Source organism: Crinia signifera, chromosome 2 (assembly GCF_055691185.1).
Source record: "Crinia signifera chromosome 2, ASM5569118v1, whole genome shotgun sequence".
NCBI lineage: Eukaryota > Metazoa > Chordata > Amphibia > Anura > Myobatrachidae > Crinia > Crinia signifera.
In genome coordinates, this window is record NC_139218.1 from 259,695,211 (window position 1) to 259,714,580 (window position 19,370).

The 19,370-nt window shown below is 46.0% G+C and overlaps 2 protein-coding genes across 2 annotated transcripts in view; one reads left to right on the top strand and one right to left on the bottom strand.

Annotated features, from left to right (window-relative positions):
* Positions 1-19,370, top strand: part of LOC146060769 (interleukin-1 receptor type 1-like) — an 88,581-nt gene that overhangs the window by 53,226 nt on the left and 15,985 nt on the right. Inside the window, exons 9-11 of the mRNA XM_083174387.1 lie at positions 13,847-13,912; positions 15,101-15,224; positions 15,778-15,923. Of these exons, the coding sequence (XP_083030513.1) occupies positions 13,847-13,912; positions 15,101-15,224; positions 15,778-15,923 (336 nt within the window). The remainder of the gene's footprint in view (positions 1-13,846; positions 13,913-15,100; positions 15,225-15,777; positions 15,924-19,370) is intronic.
* On the bottom strand, positions 9,925-11,648 carry LOC146059300 (uncharacterized). Its single transcript, XM_083171409.1, has 3 exons — positions 10,817-11,648; positions 10,454-10,740; positions 9,925-9,955 (listed from the first exon to the last, which is right to left on the bottom strand). Exons 1-3 carry the CDS (start codon positions 10,910-10,912, stop codon positions 9,925-9,927), a joined length of 414 nt encoding a protein of 137 aa, XP_083027535.1. The 5' UTR covers positions 10,913-11,648.

Genomic DNA, 19,370 nt, shown 5'->3' on the forward strand with positions numbered 1-19,370 from the left:
TCCACCCGGCCCTCTAGGTACTGGATCTGCAGCAGATAGTACTCCTTGCTTCTTGGCGCTACCCTTCACCTTCTTCTTCTTGGGCGACATTGTAAGCTACTCCATGCCCAGGACTTTCAGGCATCTTAACCTTTGATAAAGCTGCAGGACGCAGTGAAACGCATTAGGTGACAGAACCCAGCCTCTGGATATTGTGGTGGAGTCTCCACTTTTTGCGGACATTGCTCATCTCCAAACCCACTTCCCCGTTCAAGCATCTCCAGGTCATCATTATGGATGCCACATATCACCTACACCAGTGAGAATTTCAATTGTGCACGGATGCCTGATTTCTATTTCTCTGCTGTAACACCAACTGGGTGTATCGCTCCAAGAATTCCTCCGGTGATTCAAGCTACCATCTATTTCTCACCCCAATAAGAGGACTGAAAAAATTCAAGTGAGCGACTATACCTCCAGCGGCAATCCATTTAGCCGCAAACATTGTGAGGACACCAGCCTTGTTACATTCAGAAAAAATCTGAACTCATCAATTGGTAACGTGCACTTACCTGTTCCCACAAGTGATCACTACCAATCATTTTTTCCACACATATCCACTGAGGCATGGCTATTGTTTTAACCATTTATTCCAGTTTACTTTTAATTCCCCACCCTACCATGTTATATTGTTTTATGTACTATTGTAATTTCATATGATTTTATTGAGTAAAATTGTTATACTTTTCCAATCATCTGGTATTGTCAATCATTACAAGCGCTGCTCGACTCGCCTTGTGCTTGTCTTCTTTTTCCTTGTCTTCCAGTGGGGAGTGACTACCCCCACATTTGAGCAGCTGCTTTCTTGGGGACACAGTCTCTGTTAAAGCCAGTGCTGCAAGTAGAAAAAATGTCTTAGTGGTACTGTGTTGCGCGCCGAAGGCGCGCGGCAAAAACTGGGCGTGGTTAGGGGCGTGGTCATATGACACGAGTGGGAGTGGCTACATGACAAAACTTTAGAACACGATGACATTTCTGTTTGGGATTGTGCATTGCATCCTGAACACAAAATGTAGGGCCAGGATCAAATTGTAGGAGCCAGACAAACCATAAATATGCCTATTACATGTCACACACACAATACATATTACCCATGCCATAATGCCCGTTACACATTATGTCACACATCGTAATGCCCATTACACATGCCACACACCGTGATACCTATTACAAATAATACCACACACCATAATGCCCATTACACGTTATATACCAAACACCATTATGCCACGCACTGTAATGCCCATTACATATAATAACACACGCTGTAATGCTCACTACATAATATGCCACAGTGCCGCTTCCTACATGCTCAATGCCAGGGGTTTCAATGTTTCATGCTTACACCCCTGCATATTACCCATGCCATTACGCCGTACCACCATACTTGCACCACTGTCTAAAGCAGGCATGTCCAACCTGCGGCCCTCCAGCTGTTGTGAAACGACACATCCCAGGATGCCCTACCATGGTATTGCTAATAGGGGATGCTAAAACTATGGCAAGGCATGCTGGGATGTGTAGTTTCACAACAGCTGGAGGGCCGCAGGTTGGACATGCCTGGTCTAAAGGGTCTGGAATTCTATGGGACTGTTTTAAATGGAGACAGATATATCTGAAAAATGCTATGTGCAGTAAATATAACAAAAATGCCCCAATCTGCAAAACTGCTTCCAGTTTCCCCGCCCTGGGGCTTTATTATTGCCTCAGACACGTGGGTACTTGTGTAGTTTCGCGGCGCCGTGCATCTGTGTCCACCTGCGGGGCTGTAAACTCCATGTCAACGTATGACCCCACTTACCTACCCGCCCGCATGCTGACCCTAATGCTCTCTTCTACTGCCAACCCCTAAACCCCACATCACACAGCCTAAACCTAATCCCCCACTAGTGCTTAAATCTAACTTCCCAATCTCGGCCCGCTCGCTTCCCCCATACTCACCAATCGGGAAGCCTGACGTCTGTATTCCAGCGTTGACATCCTGCAGTTTGCGCAGATCTGGCACCGAACTACTAAAGGCAGTCACTAAATGCCGCAATCCCTATTTATATACACATACCACACACACACACACTTAAAGAAGCCAGCGTCTACCCAGCAAACACACAAATATATATAATGCACTAAACGGTCACATGAAAACAAAACAAATATTTATGAATCATAAATAAAACATTTATTTTATCATATAAAACAATAAAAGCCCTAATATGTCATATATGTAAATTCAGCAGCAATTATAGGTATACTAATCAGTTAACATAATAATTTCTATAGATTAGTAAAAAAAAACCTCAGTATTTATGAAGGGCTATGTAAAAAAACAAAACATCAGAACAGTGGGGTCCCAAGAGCTCACCCGCTGGAGTCAAGTCCTTGCACTTTTTCTCAGAACATCAGATCGAAGTAGAACTGTATGCTGGTAGTAAATCCAGAGGTGACAGGCAGCCAGCAGATAACAGCAGAGCTCCGGAGCTCGTGTCTGCTGTTTTTCACACTTTCACTTTGAAGAGGGCTGTTAACCCTATATGCAGGCTCTCTGTCCCAGCACACCTGCGGGTGGCCTGAGGATACTTTAGAGCCGTAGACAAGGCTGCCAGACAGTACTTTAGTGCCCCTCAGGATCCCTCATTCTGCCGTCGGGTGCAGTTAATCTAGGCGGCTGCTGCATTCTGCTCCCAGTGCAGGAGCAGCCAGTTTAGTGAGTGCGGGACCACAACAAGCGTGAGCCAGCCGTGGGACTACGGGACCAGCCTGCCGAGTGAGCTATAGGACCGGCCCCAGCAGGGGCGGATTGGGAATTAAAACCAGCCCGGGAAATATCTTGAAGCAGCCCTAAAGGGGGGGGGGGGGGTTGCTGCGCGCCGTAGGCGCGCCACTTTTTTGGGGGGTGTGGCCTATCAATATGGGGGTGTGGTCTATTACAATGAGGCCACACCCTTTTTTTCTGCTGTGGAGGCATGGCTAGTGGCTCTCTGAGCTGCTGGCTATGTCCCCAGCCCCTCAGGCTGCAGAATAGGCGCATGCGTACAGGGTCTATTCTGCAGCCTGTGGGGCTGGGGAGATAGAGACAGGAGGGGGGGGGGGGGTCTCCCCAACTGTCCATCCCGTCCCCACCCTGTGGGACTTTGAGTATGGGCCACCACCCTTGAACACATTATGCACCATAAGAAGAGGGCTATTTTTTCTATCGAAAAACCTGTACACCTTATGCCACACAGTATGAGCCAATATTCACATTATGACACATGGAAAAATCCAAAATTCACAAAATGCCACACAGAATGAGTTAAAAAAAAAAAGCTAAAGTTCACATCATGCAACAGAATGAGAAGACACAGGGTGAGAGGGGGTTGGTGCAGGGTGAGAAGGGTTGGTAATGAAGGGTGAGAAGGGGGTGACTAGGGGTGAAAGTAGAGTGGCAGGGTGGAAGAGGATGCAGGGAGGGAGGGGTCGGAGGGTGGCGTAGAATGCTGGGAGGGGAGATGCAGGGTGGCTGAGAACGAAGGGATGGAGGACTTACACAGGGTGGCACAGGACGCAGAGTGTGAGGGGGGCATGGTGGCACAGGATGCAGGGTAGGAGGGGGAATGCAGAGTGGCAGAGGATGCAAGCAGGGGAGTCACAAAGTGGTGGAGGATGCAGGGAGGGGAGACAGTGATTCCCATTATACATATGCCACACACTGTGATGCCCATTATACATATGCCACACAACGTGATGCCCATTATACATATGCCACAGACCATGATGCCCATTATACATATGTCACAGACCGTGATGCCCATTATACATATGCCACACACCATGATGCCCATTATACATATGCCACACACCATGATGCCCATTATACATATGCCACACACCATGATGCCAATTATACATATACCGCACACACCAAGATACCCATTAAGGGGGTGGGGACACCTTCATCCCAGGCAGCAACTTCCATGCACTGGGAGCATTGCCTGGCAACCCAAGATGCCGGGAGCGCTGCCCAGCAACCTAAGGCGCTGGGAGAGTTTCCCCACATGACGCATCACACCGGTAGTGATGTCAGACGCCGCCTGCCCACCCCAGTACCGGGAGCTCCTGCACGCACCTAAGCACTGTTATATAAGGTATGTTTGATTTGTCTTATTATACAATACAATACAATACACAAAAGACATATATATACACACCACAAAAATCCCGCCCACCCTCCGGTTAACCCTGTACCTGACAGAAAGTCCGTGCATGCAGATCTCCGTCCGCCATTGAAAAAACCGGCAGTCAGCCTCACTGTTAACGCAGACACAGGCGGAAGTCGCTCTCACCTGACCTCCGCTCAGCGCCGCCCCTCTCCCAGCAGGCTTTCTCCAGAAGACGAGTCACAGGAAATGCATCACAGTTCTGATCAGAATGCAGGAGTCCGGTTACTATGGAGATGAAAAAAAATAAATATATATATATTGAGGCCACAAATTATTAATTCTGCCAGCACCAGTGCACCAGTGCACCAGTGCCTTGTTTTTACCCTCCTCCTGTGGCCGCCTGTCAGACAGTCCCCGGCTGCTGTTTATTTTGGGTCTAGGTCAACATGGCAGAAGGTCGACATGAGTCTAGGTCGACAGGGGACATGGTCGACAGGTGTCTAGGTCGACGTGACTAAGGTCAACATGGTGTTTTTCACTGTTTTTTTTTTTACCCGAATGTCGACACAGTCGACACGGACACTGTTTTAAGTGCACCGCGTCCCGTCAAATGGCTCGCTGCACTCGCCATGCTTTGGTCACTGTGTTTTTTATTCACCCACCACGCCCTGGTGGATGGTAGGGCATGAAATACCACCTGTCGGCACATGTCAGCTCAAAAAACTGTGAAAAACCCCATGTAGACCTAACCCATGTCGACCTAACGCATTTGTCAACCTAGACAGCTGTCGACCTTGTCCCCTGTCAAACTAGACTCATGACGACCTTCTGCCATGTTGACCTAGACACCTGTCGACCTTCTAGCATGTCGACCCAATAGTGTCGACCTAATGACTGTCGACCAATGACCTAATGACTGTCGCTGCTCTGCCGCGTATGGGAGAAGCCGGGGAGTGCCTGAGCGTGTGCTCAGACGCTGCCCGGCATTAGACTGCGCATTTGGGGGCCAAATCCCGGGATCCCGATAAATAAATATATATATATATATATATATATATATATAAAATATATATGAAATATATATGTGTGTATATATATATATATATACATATATATACATATATATATATATAAAGTATATATATATATATATATATATATATATATATATATATATATAGTATATATATATATATATATATATATATATATAAATTCTTCCAGTGCCACATCACTAATAGCTTGTTTTTAACCTGGGACCTGGCTGCTCCTCCACTGCGTGCGCTGGGTACTGTGCTGCTAGCTGCTGCCGCCTGCCGCTGCCGCCCATCGGATCCAGCCCAGCAGCAATCCTGCGCGCTGCTGGGATGGCTGGATCACGTGGGCAGAGCCAGAGCAGGAAGCCTGGCTCTGTCTAGACCGCGGGAGTAGCTGCGTGCGCGCGCATGCGCACCAGCCCTCCCGCGGCCATTTTGACTGTGGAACACTATGAGGCCGGCCGCGGCCATCTTTAAACAGGGCAAAATGCACGGAGATGCCGCGGCCGGCCCTGTTAAGGAGGCAGGGCAGCCCTTTACCCTAAAAATATGCCGGCCCACCGGGAAACAGCCCGGTTTCCCGGTGGGCCAATCCGCCCCTGGGCCCCAGTGTGCTGCACTGACAGGGGGAGTTCACTGCCGGTGCCGGCTGGGTAGAAGCGCGCAAATTAGCCACCTGAGATCCACGCAGCGCGAACCTGCGCATGCGCACTAAGCGCTTTCCAAGTCTATGTTATGGCGGTACGGGGTACCGGCACAAAATGTTTTAGCGGTACGCCGTACCACCCCGTACCGCCACACTTGCACCACTGGTTAAAGCGCCTGATTATTCCTAGTGAATATTCTGTTCTTTCAGGCATCTTGTTAAGCACTTGGTGAAGGGCTAGGAGGAGGCTCCCAGAGCCCTGGAGCATGATCAATGCAGTACAACTTCACGGAGACCGCCCTGCTCATCATGTTCAAGGTACCTTGTCAGGCTGGCAGAGGGAGTGTGCTAGGCTGCAGCAGGGGGGCTGGGGGGTCCACTATGGTTATGGTGGATCACAAGAGAGGAGTCACTATGGTTATGGGGGAATCACAGGAGAGGAGTTCATTATTGTTACGGGAGGTTATAGGAGAGGGGTCACTATGGTTATGGGGGGGGGGGTCACAGTAAAGGGGTTACTATAGTTAAGGGGGGTCACAGGAGTGGGTTTATTATACAATACAGGTGTCAGGACTTTAGGCTGCAATGGCTGCTGCATCTCTCCCAGCTGGGCAATGTTTAAGGGGCACTACTGGGGGAAATTATGTGTAAGTGACATTAAATGTAATGGGCATTATGTTTGTAAAACAATGTGTAAGGGCATTATGGTGTGTGGCATAATAACAAGTCGCTGCCAGCACTGCCACTGTGAGAGGAGGCGGAGCAGATAGGCTGCTGTATACAGAACTGCCAAAGTTCTCTCCGTCCCTCCATGTGCCTGTCTGCAGGTCTACATGGTGCATGCGGATGCAGCCAGATGCAGGAGAGTGGGACTATGGTACCATGGAGATGTTTTATGCAGCAGCATTGGCAGCAAACTGCAAGTAACTTCAAACAGAGCTGCCTATCCAGCATGAAGGGCAAACTGTCACTGGTGGAAGGGTGATCTTTTTTGGCCATCACCGGGTGCAAGGGGATGGGTGTGTGTCATCGAAAGGAGACACTTGGTGAGAGGGGAGTAGTTCTGTTATAATGTAGCTGTCACCTGGGTGGGGAGATTTGGGTTCTCTATAGGCTGTCACATGGTGGGGAATTGTTGTAAGCTTTTACCATGTGTATGCCCCTCTGTAACCCAGTGTGTATGTGCCACTATCCCTCTATGGGCATTATGGGGGGGGGGGGGGGGGTGCGCACAATTTATAGTTATGCCACTGGTGACAAGGCTGTGAGCCGGGCAATGGGCTGACCCATCCATTAGACAGAGCCAGCATCTCAGCACTGCACATCCAGGTTCCACTAATCAGAAATGAGAAGGCAACAGACAGCCAACTGTCCAAGGGATGAGGAGCAGCTGGAAGTAGTCACGTACTGAAAAACGACACCGAGAACCACAGGATACCCTTTGTTTGGAGAGGTTTATCTATGCAGGACCACCAGTGTCCAAATAACGCTGCTGAAATATTTGGATCCATGTGAGTGCATATATTGGCCATGGTCCAAACCATCTGTACTGTGGTTGTTTTCTGTTTGAGTTTCCAGGAAAAACTTCAGGACTCATGAATATCATATAGAGAAAAAGAATTCCCATATAAGAAGGGTTTTCTTTCTCCATAGCTATATTGTGGTATTGCAAGGTGTGACCAATTTCTATGTACATTACTTTGTTTTAAACTTGGTGAAGGTTTTCTATTGTGTCACTCTAGCTTGAAACCACAGGTAGCGCTGCAAGAGGGTTAAAACTGTTTGTACACCTGTAGACATCTTGAAATTGTAATCTTCATAACTGCACAATAAATGTACAGCTGATTGGACTACATGCCCATAGAAAGTAATGTAAGTGAAAGGGTTTACCCGCTTTTATAGCAAAGCTACATTTTAACATTTTGCCTCATAGGGCCTACACACATACCGATTTTGGCCAGTGATATAGCATGCCAGATTTAGCATAGCAGATTTCCTTTGAGCACAAAATCATCTATATTGCTTAGAATGTGCAAAATGTGTCAGCGAAATGCCTCAGCGATTCTGCTTAGCGATTTAAGCATGCCAGATTCTTCTCAAGCAAGGGAAAAAGAAAAAATAAACTCATTTAAATAAAAATGGGCAGTTCAAAGGGCTGGGGGAGTTCCTTTTTGTCTTTATATAGCGGTGGCCATTTTTTAAAAACATTACTGCATTTACAGAGCTTGGAGTGCTGTTATTTTGTTTGGTCCTGACTTTACAAAGCTGTTCTTTGTGAACATGGATCACTGCATGATGAGGATGAGGTTCTTTTGCTGTACTGCCAGGGGCTTGCTGTTCTGGATATGGAGCAGAAAGCGCGTCGGTGCAGCAGGGAGCGCAGACTTGCTCGATCCTGCTGGGTGAAGCATTGGCTACAGCATAGGGAGACCCGGTCTCACACACTGCTTTTGCAAGAGATTCGGGAGAATAATCCGCAGGACTACAGGAATTACCTGAGGATGAATGAGGAGATGTTCCAGGAGCTTCTGCAGCTTGTCTCTCCCCATATAGAGCGGAAAGTCACTCATATGCGCAAGCCCATCTCTGCGCATGACCGGCTGGTGGCGACGCTGCGGTATTTGGCGACTGGCAGATTTCTGGAGGACATCAAATTCACCACGCTCATTTCACCACAGGCGCTGGGTCTGATCATTCCAGAGACGTGTCGGGCATTATACATTGTTCTACGCAACGAGTACTTGAAGGTAAAGATTAAAGATACTTTGTGACCTTTATCAAGCACATGTTGTGGGCAATGAGGGGGTCAATTCAGTTTGCACAATGTAACTGCAGCTGAAATGAAATGTTTAAATATGTTTATCAACAGAAGATATCCCATACAGTCACAGTTCAATTGTCAACAAGAAACCTCTGAGCCATGCTTTTCCATGATATGGGGGTGGGATGGCAGCCATATTGAGTTCTGCCATGTGGGTTGGTGTTATTAGTAAGGGGTGTAGCATTCATTGTAATTTGCCCCTTTCACACTATACCTTCTGTAGTTTAATTTTTTGTAAACATTTTCTACACAGCTAAATCTGCTTATTAATGCAATGATTAAAAATGGTTTGCTTTCCTTCTAGTTCCCTACAACTACAGTTGAATGGAAAGAGATTGCACGTGGTTTTGAAGAACGGTGGAATTTCCCAAATTGCGGGGGTGCAATTGATGGCAAGCTTGTCCGCATCACTGCTCCTGCTAAAAGTGGATCCTTGTATTTCAACTACAAGGGATATTTCAGTATAGTTCTTATGGCCATAGTTAATGCGAACTATGAGTTTATATTTGTGGACGTTGGGAAGAATGGTCGGGCATCAGACGGGGGTTCCATAAAAGACACTCCATTTTATCAAAGGCTGATGAGTAATCAGTTGAACCTACCTGAAGCAGAAGAATGCACACATGGCCTAAATTTAGTCTTTGTGGCCGACGAGGCTTTTGCTCTTCATGAGCATATCATGAAGCCCTTCCCCCATCGAAACCTCTCTTATGAGAAACGTATTTTTAACTATCGGCTATCAAGAGCCCGCCGCATAGTTGAAAATGCGTTTGGGATCATGTGTGGGAGGTTTCGCATCTTCCACACCGCTATCAATCTCAGGGTGGATAAAATTCAGTGGGTTGTGTTGGCATGCTGTTCTTTGCACAATAACCTGCGAAGAACCATGACACAGAGAGGCCTGCAAAGTAATGCAGCAATTGAGGAGGCAGATTTCAATGCTGCCAGGTTGTCTGGACTGGAGAGATTAGTACCGGGCAATCCTCTATCCAGGGCCAAGCAGGTACGAGACCAGTACATGGCATATTTTAATGGAGTGGGTGCTGTGGGTTGGCAAGACTCTGCAATTTGACTTGTGTTGATTGTCTGTTTCAGTTAAATAAATCCTTTTTTGTTTTTAAAAGCCTTCACAACAGTATGTTCTTTTGTGGTTTTTTAAAAAAAATACATCTTACCAGAGTGTTTGCAGCACTTTCTCTACACTCCTCACTCCTTGAAAAAGATTATTTTTCAAGGGGAGAGGAGTCAAGAGAAGTATTCCAAAGAGGAACCATACCTGTACATAATAGAACTTAAAATTAACAATAAATAACATATTGAAATGAAATGAGACCATACCGTGTTTTTTGAAATTTACTGAAAAAACTGTATACTAATATAATAAAAGTATAAAAGTTAACACCACTGGATTCATCAACAATATCAGGCCAAGAAATGCCTCTGGGGCAAAGAATTTTCAAACCAAAAAAAGGGATCCATGGAGGAAGCTGTGGAAGGAAACCATACTCACCTGTCCCAGGGCGACGTAGTCCAAGGGGGTCTTGGAAAAAAAAAAACCGAGAAGCCGAACCAGACGAACAGCTGAGCCGCACGGTGCTGTGTGTACATCGTGCGGCTCCGCCCCCGAATGCCGCTATTGGCCGCCTTGCGGCCTAGCGGCCAATCAAGGTGGCCAATTGGCGAGGGTCCGCAAGATGCGTAATGCATCGGGTCGCGCATTAATTTCAGGTCATCAGGAATGTTTTTATCCTGGGTCCGAATTATTGCATCGTACACGATGCATTTGAATTTTTGACGGGTGTCGTCATCCATTGAACGCATCTCCGAGTCTACCGTATTTGAAAACTGCCGAATTGAATAAATAGGCTTATTAAGCCTTGCCTCTGCAAATTGAAAAAATTGCTCAGAGCTACCGGCTACAGATCTTTTGGCTGTCTTCTTCCTCTGCCTGGGTGGTGGCGTTGGCAGGGGGGTGGAGGTTGAGGTTTCTACTTCCTCACACTCAAGATCTGCAGCCTCTGTAGTCTCGGACGTCTCCACAAACAGCTCTGGAGTAGCATCCTGTAAAATAAAATAAAAAACGTTAGGACCATGAATAATGATGACATGTCGCATATCTATATGTGTTCAAACTTACCAGATCCTGGCTCTCCTCCTCTTGCCTAATTGGAGGCACAGGATCCATGTTATTCTGTCCATGCGTTTTCGAATCTTTCTCCAGCAGGAAGTGCATCTGGTCGTAGTACCATAACGTCGGCTTGTATACGTCATCGGCACCGGCTCCAGAACTCTGAGATTCAGTCACTTTCGTGCTCCTTCACAAAAGACGGTCCTCAAATTCGCTATCTTCTTTTCACACATTCCATGGTGGCATCACTTCTGTTGGCTTTAGCATAGGTCAGCAAAGCATTGTAGGCCTGATCCCTTTTCTGCTTGTTTGAAAAGTCTTTTCTGGTAATTTGCCACAGGCATTCATGGGCCCAATAGATGTCAATGAACCCAGTGGTGAATTTTTTAGACGAATTTTGCTTTGCCATTTCTGTGTGAATAATATGGTATAAAATGTAAAAACATAATTAACATATATGCATCCACCATTATGTACATAAACAGTCCAAACTAGGTCAGCTTACAATCTATTGTCACTACCACATGTACATGCACACACATTCACTGTTGTTGTTTTTTTATGGGTTTGGAAAGACAATTTACCCCATCATAGACATGCAAGTAAACAACACATGACTAGCTTTTGCAATGTGCCATCACCCCAGAGCATGCAAGTAAACAACACATGACTGGCTTTTGCAATGTGCCATCACCCCAGAGCATGCAAGTAAACAACACATGACTGGCTTTTGCAATGTGCCATCACCCCAGAGCATGCATGTAAACAACACATGACTGGCTTTTGCAATGTGCCATCACCCCAGAGTATGCAAGTAAACAACACATGACTGGATTTTGCAATGTGCCATCACCCCAGAGCATGCAAGTAAACAACACATGACTAGCTTTTGCAATGTGCCATCACCCCAGAGCATGCAAGTAAACAACACATGACTGGCTTTTGCAATGTGCCATCACCCCAGAGCATGCATGTAAACAACACATGACTGGCTTTTGCAATGTGCCATGACCCCAGAGCATGCAAGTAAACAACACATGACTAGCTTTTGCAATGTGCCATGACCCCAGAGCATGCAAGTAAACAACACATGACTAGCTTTTGCAATGTGCCATCACCCCAGAGCATGCGAGTAAACAACACGACTGGCTTTTGCAATGTGCCATCACCCCAGAGCATGCAAGTAAACAACACATGACTAGCTTTTGCAATGTGCCATCACCCAGGGCCGGCGCCACCACTAGGCAGCTTTAGGCATTTGCCTAGGGCGCCGGCCACTGGAGGGCGGGAGTTGCAGGAAAGAACATACTGAAGCCACTCATCACTGTGAAGAGCAGGAAAGCAACTGGCAGTGCAGGCGCTAGCCACTGCTATTGCTCGCGCCTGTCAACCTGAATGACAGCGCAGCGCACACTTTAGCTTGAACAGCGGCCTCCCCCTCTCTGTCACTGCTCTCCCCTCTCCACCCAGGGTCTACAGTCCTGTGAGCAGCAGTCTCTCTCTCCTACATAGCGCCGTGTGGCTGCGGTCAGTTTCTTTCCCCGCAGCTCAGCTCAGCACTGTGCTATTGGAGTTTGAGCTGAGCCAGAGAAGAGAGAGTGGCTCTGCTCTGCATGGCAGCGCGGAGGATTGGTGACATGAGACACAGCGGGATGAGCATAGCGGCTGTACAGTAAAGGCTCAGGCTCCTGCTCACCATGTACCGGGTGCAGTTGCAGGCAGGGCCGGGGTAGGAGTGCCAGGGGCGGTAAAGACAGTGCTTCCGTCTGGGGCTGAAGGTGCACTGTGGCAGCACACATCTTGCGGCCGGGAGGAATCCTGACTACGCGCCAGCTGCTTTGGTCCTCTGACCCCTGATCCCCTGGCAGAGCAGCTTGTGCCCCTGGCCTTTATACAATGCTATTAATGAATGCTGGCTTGCCCTTTCCCTGGGACCACCCACCAAAAAGCTGGACCTCCTCTCCTACCTCTCAGACGTCAGATGAGTGCCTGGAGGTGAGGGAAGTTTTTTGTTCCTTTAATACAGATAACAGTTATATACTAATCTATTTATACATTTTATTTATTTACTGCAGCAGAAGTGTCAGAAGGACGTTTCTGGGGGGGGGGGGGGGGGCAGTATCGTGTAGCTTTGCCTAGGGCGTCAAGATGCCTTGCACCGGCCCTGCCATCACCCCAGAGCATGCAAGTAAATAACACATGACTGGCTTTTGCAATGTGCCATCACCAAACTTACGCATCACATGACACCCTCACCCAGAAGCATGCTTTATTTTATAACATTGGTGGCACAGTGGTCGCCTCACATCCCCTCAAAGAACCTCCAACCCATATTCTTGCGCTGGGGGGTCTGGGGTGCGGCGGTTGGCACATGACACCCTCACCCATAGAGTTTACATTGGTGGCACAATGGACCCCTCTCATTACCAACCCACCCCACCTGTAATCATGCGTTGGTGGTGCATAGTGGATAGCATAGTACTTACCAGCTCCGGAGGGTTCACAGCGCGTGGTCTCTGGCAGCATCAGCATGTGCAGAATGGAGAGGAGGGCTCAGGGAGTGTCCAGATGAGGGAAATCGCTGGTCACTTGAGCACAAAAAAAAGACACCACACAAAAGGCGCCCAATATCCAGGGTCTTGCTAAGCGATTTTACTAGATTGATGGGACATGCTCATTCTTCTTCCTATTGCGATACAGACGCGCGGGGCCGCGCATCTATATAGCTATAGCCTCCACACACACACCGATGTATGCTTAGTTTCTAAGCGACCTAGCTAAATCGCTTAGAAAATGGCTCAAAATCGGCATGTGTGTAGGCCCCATAATTGTTTTTTTTAAGATTAGAAATTCAAAATGTAAGAGATTACTTGGGTAGTTTACTAATATTGCTCAATGGTGCTAAATAGGGGTTCTAATGCAAAAAAAGTTTTTCTTTTCTAAATATAAGGGAGTGGCTGGATAATGCTATGAGTAATCATTTCTCACAAAACGTCCTTTTCATTTTATTATCATCATTAGTTTTTTTTTTATTTGTAGTTGCATTGCTGCAAAGTGAACCTGCTATAATAAATCCAACGAATAACTACTTACAAGTGGAAATGGGTGAGTTTTGTCCTTTTGCAAAAGGGTGATGGATTTTTGACAGCATAGCTGCCGGGTCCATTGTAGTACTGTTCTCTACGCTGCTTTTTCTTTGCTAGGAAATCTTATCCTGCAGCTTGCAAACCAGTAGTAGCGTCCTCCCATTTTTAGGCACCCACAGCACATTCAGTACATGGGTTGATGCTTGCATGCCATCAAAACCAGTGACGAGAAATTTTGCGCTACCTCGGCCAAAAAAATTCTGATACATTTATTATAATTTTTTTTTTACATAAATGCCCGTTGCCAGGAGTTTCATGCTCATCAACAGGAGTTACATGCTCATTACCAGGGATTTCATGTTCATTGCCAGGAGTTTCATGCTCGTAGCCAGGGGCCATATATATATATTTTCCAGGGACAATATAAATATATATATATATATATATGTCTATATCTTGCTACCTGAGATCTGTAACTTCTGGGTACGCTACCCAGTAGAACCTCTAGCATCTATTCATCTGTCCAGTAGGATCTCTAACATCTGTCTTCTACAAGGTGGCAGCCATTTTTAGAGGGAAATTTTCAGCAGATGGACAGACCTATTGGAATTTGCAGAGCCCATGCACCCCCACAGCGCCAGCTCGCTCAGTCCACTGATTGGGCTGCAGTGCTATTGTTACACCACTGGATATGACCTCATGGGACAGGGCGTGATAATCGGTGAGGCCACATGGGCTGAACCCCTGTTTTCACCACTGCGGAGGAGCGGGAGATGCAGGCTGTCCTTGGACAGTGCGTTTACTGCAGAGCCGGCACTATGATTGGAGCCGGGTTCTGCACGTAATGTTTGAGTGCTGCACCCAGCTCCTATTGGCACATTGGTGTCACACCTAGGAGGGTGACACCTGGGTGTTACCCGCTCACCCCTGTTGACACCACTGTACATCAACAACCCTAGGTTGTGTATTTACTACAGTGTATTAGAGCAAGGTCTAGGGATAAAGGGAAGTGGAGGGGTGGAAAGTGACTAATTACATGTGCTCCTGTTTATCCCCATGCTTATTAACTCCCAGGTATAGTATAGGTATAGTATCTTGTATCCTAAAAGGCAGCTGCTGTGTCTCATTATCAGTTTATATAAAAAGCTTCCTCAAATAACCTTTCTACAGTATAAAATTCAATGTTCAACATGTAATAATTTTGCAGGAGCTGCTATTTCCCTAACATGTGAAGTGTTATTTAATGGAAACATTGTTTTATATTGGACAGTCAATGATTCTGAAATTCACACATATTCAGATGATGGCCGAGTGGTGCCGGGAGAAATATAGTAAGTATACTGTAAGTTACACATTACACAAAATATAGTGTCTAGAATGAAGTACTGTAATGCAAAGTTAGATGTTTGTGCTATGCGGCGTATCCATATGTACAGTAACTAACATGCACTCACTGGTCTTGCCACACATACAAAGGGGGTGTTTAATAGATGCAAGCATCTGCACCTTTCAGAACAGTCTGCCCAATGATTTAAATGATTTATGAACTCCATCCATACTTACAATCTCCACATATACCTGATTCGGCCCAGTCACCTGTTCCTTGCATGATGTGCATAGTTCGCTAAAATCTTTAAGTCTTCCGCAAACACACTTACTTCCAACTCCAATTTATGCCCAATGTGTACTGAAAACACCATTGACAATCATAATAATTGGCTTATTAGTTGATAGTTAATGAAGCAAGATTGAGAATGGGCCAACCCTAGGACAGACCATATACGTATTAACTGGTTAAGAGTAACCGGTGTCTAAGCATTAATGTGATGTGTGAGAATTATTTAGCTTTATATCTTTCTCTTTTATCCTTTTCTCTTATATTAGCCATAGAGTCACTGCTGATGGGAACTCAGTAATCGGCATTAGCTTAAACTTTTCAAAAGTAAAAGATGAAGACTATGACAGAAAATTTTACTGTAATATCTATTCTAATATAAACGAAATGGCATTTATTATGTTGAAACGCCCAGGTATGTATCGAAACCATTCACTAATTGTGTTATTATTTGACCATTTATTTGTCTCATGGTACGTTATGTACATGTCCTCATACACCAATGCTGCAGTCATGTAAACCGCCCCACTTGGCATGCCAGGTAGTGTATCTTCTAGCATTGGGCACCTTTTTGCCAAAAGTGCATCATAGTTGCAAGACAGTGTGCAGGAGGAGACCATATTGGTTAATGTGATATATGCGATGTTAGCAGAGTTGCACTGGACTTGGACATCTTGTGCTGTATGGCATTTCAATATATTAGGGGAAATATGTATATGTGCAGAAGTATACAGTGTACTTTAACTTTAGACACCTACTGTATGAAAGGTGTTCCGGTGTTCCAAGCTACTACAAAACCTTGAAAACGGACAAGTCTATGGCGGGTATTCAATGTCAGGGGCACGGCTGTCAAGCTAGCGTGACAGCCGTGCCCCTGTCCCGTTCTCGATTTTGCTAGCCTGGAGCTCGGCAGTCAGGATTCAATGTCCCGGCCGCCGAGCGGCGAGAAGGGGGCGTGGCCGCGAGCTAAGGCCTGAAATAGACGAGCTCCGGCTAGGAGCTCGCCTACTGTATTTCCAGCTTTTCTCGGCAGAACGAGCCCAACAGCTTGTGATGTCGGGCTCGTTCTGCCGAGAACCCCTGTTCAATGCTGTCGGGGAAGACAGCATTGAATAGGGCCCCGCAGCCGTGTCCCCCATCGGGAGATGGCTGCGGGAGGTCGACCAGGAATGAATACCCCCCTAAAAGTGCCCACACACTAGAACGATTTTTTTGCCGATTGGCCGATTTCCGATATCGGTCCGATGCGCACTCCAGTGGATTTTTTGCTAAATCTCCTGATCTTACATGCTGCACGAAGAGATCCATAGGAACGCACATGGGATCTTAAGAAAAATCTTTGGTGAAGATGTGCGCTTGCCTGAAATCTTTTGTCCAGGACAGACAAAAGATTTCAAGGCTAATTTATGCGCACATCTTAAGATCACAGATCTTTATAGTGTGTGGGCACCTTTAGAGTTTGAGGAGTTTGAAGATCTTCTTGCCAATAGGAAACCCTTGCTGCTGAATTACAATACTGTTTACATCAGGCACCAACAGGCATAGGTGTGCGCACATTGAGTATTAGGGGTGCAAAGGTACCCCAATTGCTTTGCCCACTCTTATGAACAACTCCCTGCCGCTAGCAATACCAGCAATATCTTTTACCAAAGATTTTTGCTTTTTAGACCTGTATTCAATTAAAAGAAGCGCCCATCAATCAATTGTGTGTTTTGCATTGTTGTACTAACTAGACCATTGTCATATCACTACATACCTGCATCATCCATATATGTTTTTGACTTTTTTTGCATGTACTGTTACACACAGTAATAAAAAGATTAAAACTGAAATAGGCCGGATGTTATGGTGTGGCTGAGAGACGTTTTATATTGTAGCGAGTACCAATAGATGATGGTAAACATGCATGATTGGTGGTGTTAGACACACCCAATGGGCAATGCTAGACATGCCCAATAGGTGGTGCTAGACACACCCCTTTGACAGTGCACCCCCTAATGAAATGGGCTATGCCAACAGGGAATATACTTTGAAGTATAAACACAACTATCCAAATAAAAACGTGAATAAGATTCCATTATACTTACGTTTTCTGAGCCTGGTAATTAACCATACATAGAAAGACATCTCACTAGATGGGATGCAGCTGAGGCCTAACCTGGGAGTCGAAGTCATCTGCCACATGGCTCCTGCTGCCAAGGGGGCACCTCTCCTCCCGCCAGTTTAAATCAGTTAATTCAAAGCCACAGTGAGCATGCTATGGCCGGGGGACCTTACGTAAAAATGTCCCCGGCTGTGGCATGACACCGTGGGCTGTTGGATCCCGGTGCTGGTTTTACAATACGGGGACCTTCAGTTTTTTTGTCCCCCGTATTTTTGGTTCAGGACCGGTCCAAGAGTCTGGGGCTGGTTTTAGAAATATGGGGGATTCCTATGCTTTTTGTCCCCTGTATTTTTGGAACCAGCTCCAGCTTAATGAGCCCGGGGCTGATTATGCTCAGGAGGGGGGACCCCACGCAACATTTTTTAAGACAGAACCATGCAAAGATTACATTGGTCTGCGCATGGTTCTGTCAAATTCGCCTGTCAGAACCTGGTCTATGTTTTTGCAATTTTGTTAAATATTGCAACATTTATCAAAAACCGCACCTTACTACATTTGCGAGTTGTATACGTTTTAACGGGAAAACATCTGGATGCGAATTGAAGTGTGACCAGAAATCGCCAGTTCAAAATGTGCGCTATTACATGTGCGGTTTTCAAAAAAATCGCACATGTCTAAAAAATCGCAACGTATTATATTTCACAAATCCACATAAATCGGATATGATTTAACATTTGTAGGTAGACATGGGGAAAAATCAGTTATCTCTATTAATTTAACAGTGGTGAAAAGAAGGGTAGCCTCGAGATTTATCACCCAGGGAAACAGATGGCCAACGACCATTGATAATTCATAATCATTGATGGTTTGTGGCTGATATTGAATACTTTTGCATCCATCGGGGAGATCCAGATGGTTTCCCTCCATGGATTGCACAATATCACTGAATACAATAGCTCCACTTTTGAAACCTATTAAGCGCCAACGCTAGATACTGATTGGCCCATGGCCCAGTCAGTAAAAACAGAGATGTCCATCAGTTGGTGAAATCATTGATGGTTATCCATTGCATAGTTTGTAATCATCGATGGCCACTTACATAGTTACATAGTATTTAAGGCTGAATAAAGACTCGCGTCCATCCAGTTCAACCTTGGTGTATTAGCAGTTGCGTAACAATAGTGCCGCAGACCTACTAATCTGCGTCCTGGCACTCCTCTTGACTCCTTAGGACAAAATGTCCATCACAAAATGGCCGCCCCCTTAGAGCAGACAGTTTTTAAGATGCTAGAGGAGGCAGCGGAGTTAAATTTACGGGGGGGGGCGCCAAAATTTTCCCGACGGGGGGGGGGGGCGCAAAACTTGGCGCTATGCCACTGTGTATTAGCTTCATCCCTTGATATACTTAGTGTAGACTGATAAGGTTTAAGGACAGATTATGATTATTGTTTGTACCCCTGGATGATTTTAACCAATAGATGTTTGTCCAACCTTATTTTAAATGTATTTATTGTGTCTGCCGACACCACATCTCCAGGAAGAGAGTTCCATAGTCTGAAATATTTGTACATGTTAAGAATGTCCCCCCTTAAATGTCTCTTTTCTAGCGTAAACAATCCCAATTTGTTCAATCTATCTTCATAGCTTAAATTCTCCATTCCCTTTATTAGCTTTGTTGCTCTTCTCTGGATTTTTTCCAGTTCTATGATGTCCTTTTTATAGTGCGGGGCCCAGAATTGTACTCCATATTGTAGGTGT

Bases quoted from the DNA above. Each gene is read 5' to 3' on its own strand.
- LOC146059300 (XM_083171409.1), bottom strand. From the start codon at position 10,912: ATGCACTTCCTGCTGGAGAAAGATTCGAAAACGCATGGACAGAATAAC. The intron at 10,741-10,816 runs GTAAGTTTGAAC...TTTATTTTACAG, and splicing joins AGGAGGAGAGCCAGGATCTG to GATGCTACTCCAGAGCTGTT. The intron at 9,956-10,453 runs GTACGATGCAAT...TATTATGTACAG, and splicing joins CAAAAATTCAAATGCATCGT to GTATGGTTCCTCTTTGGAAT.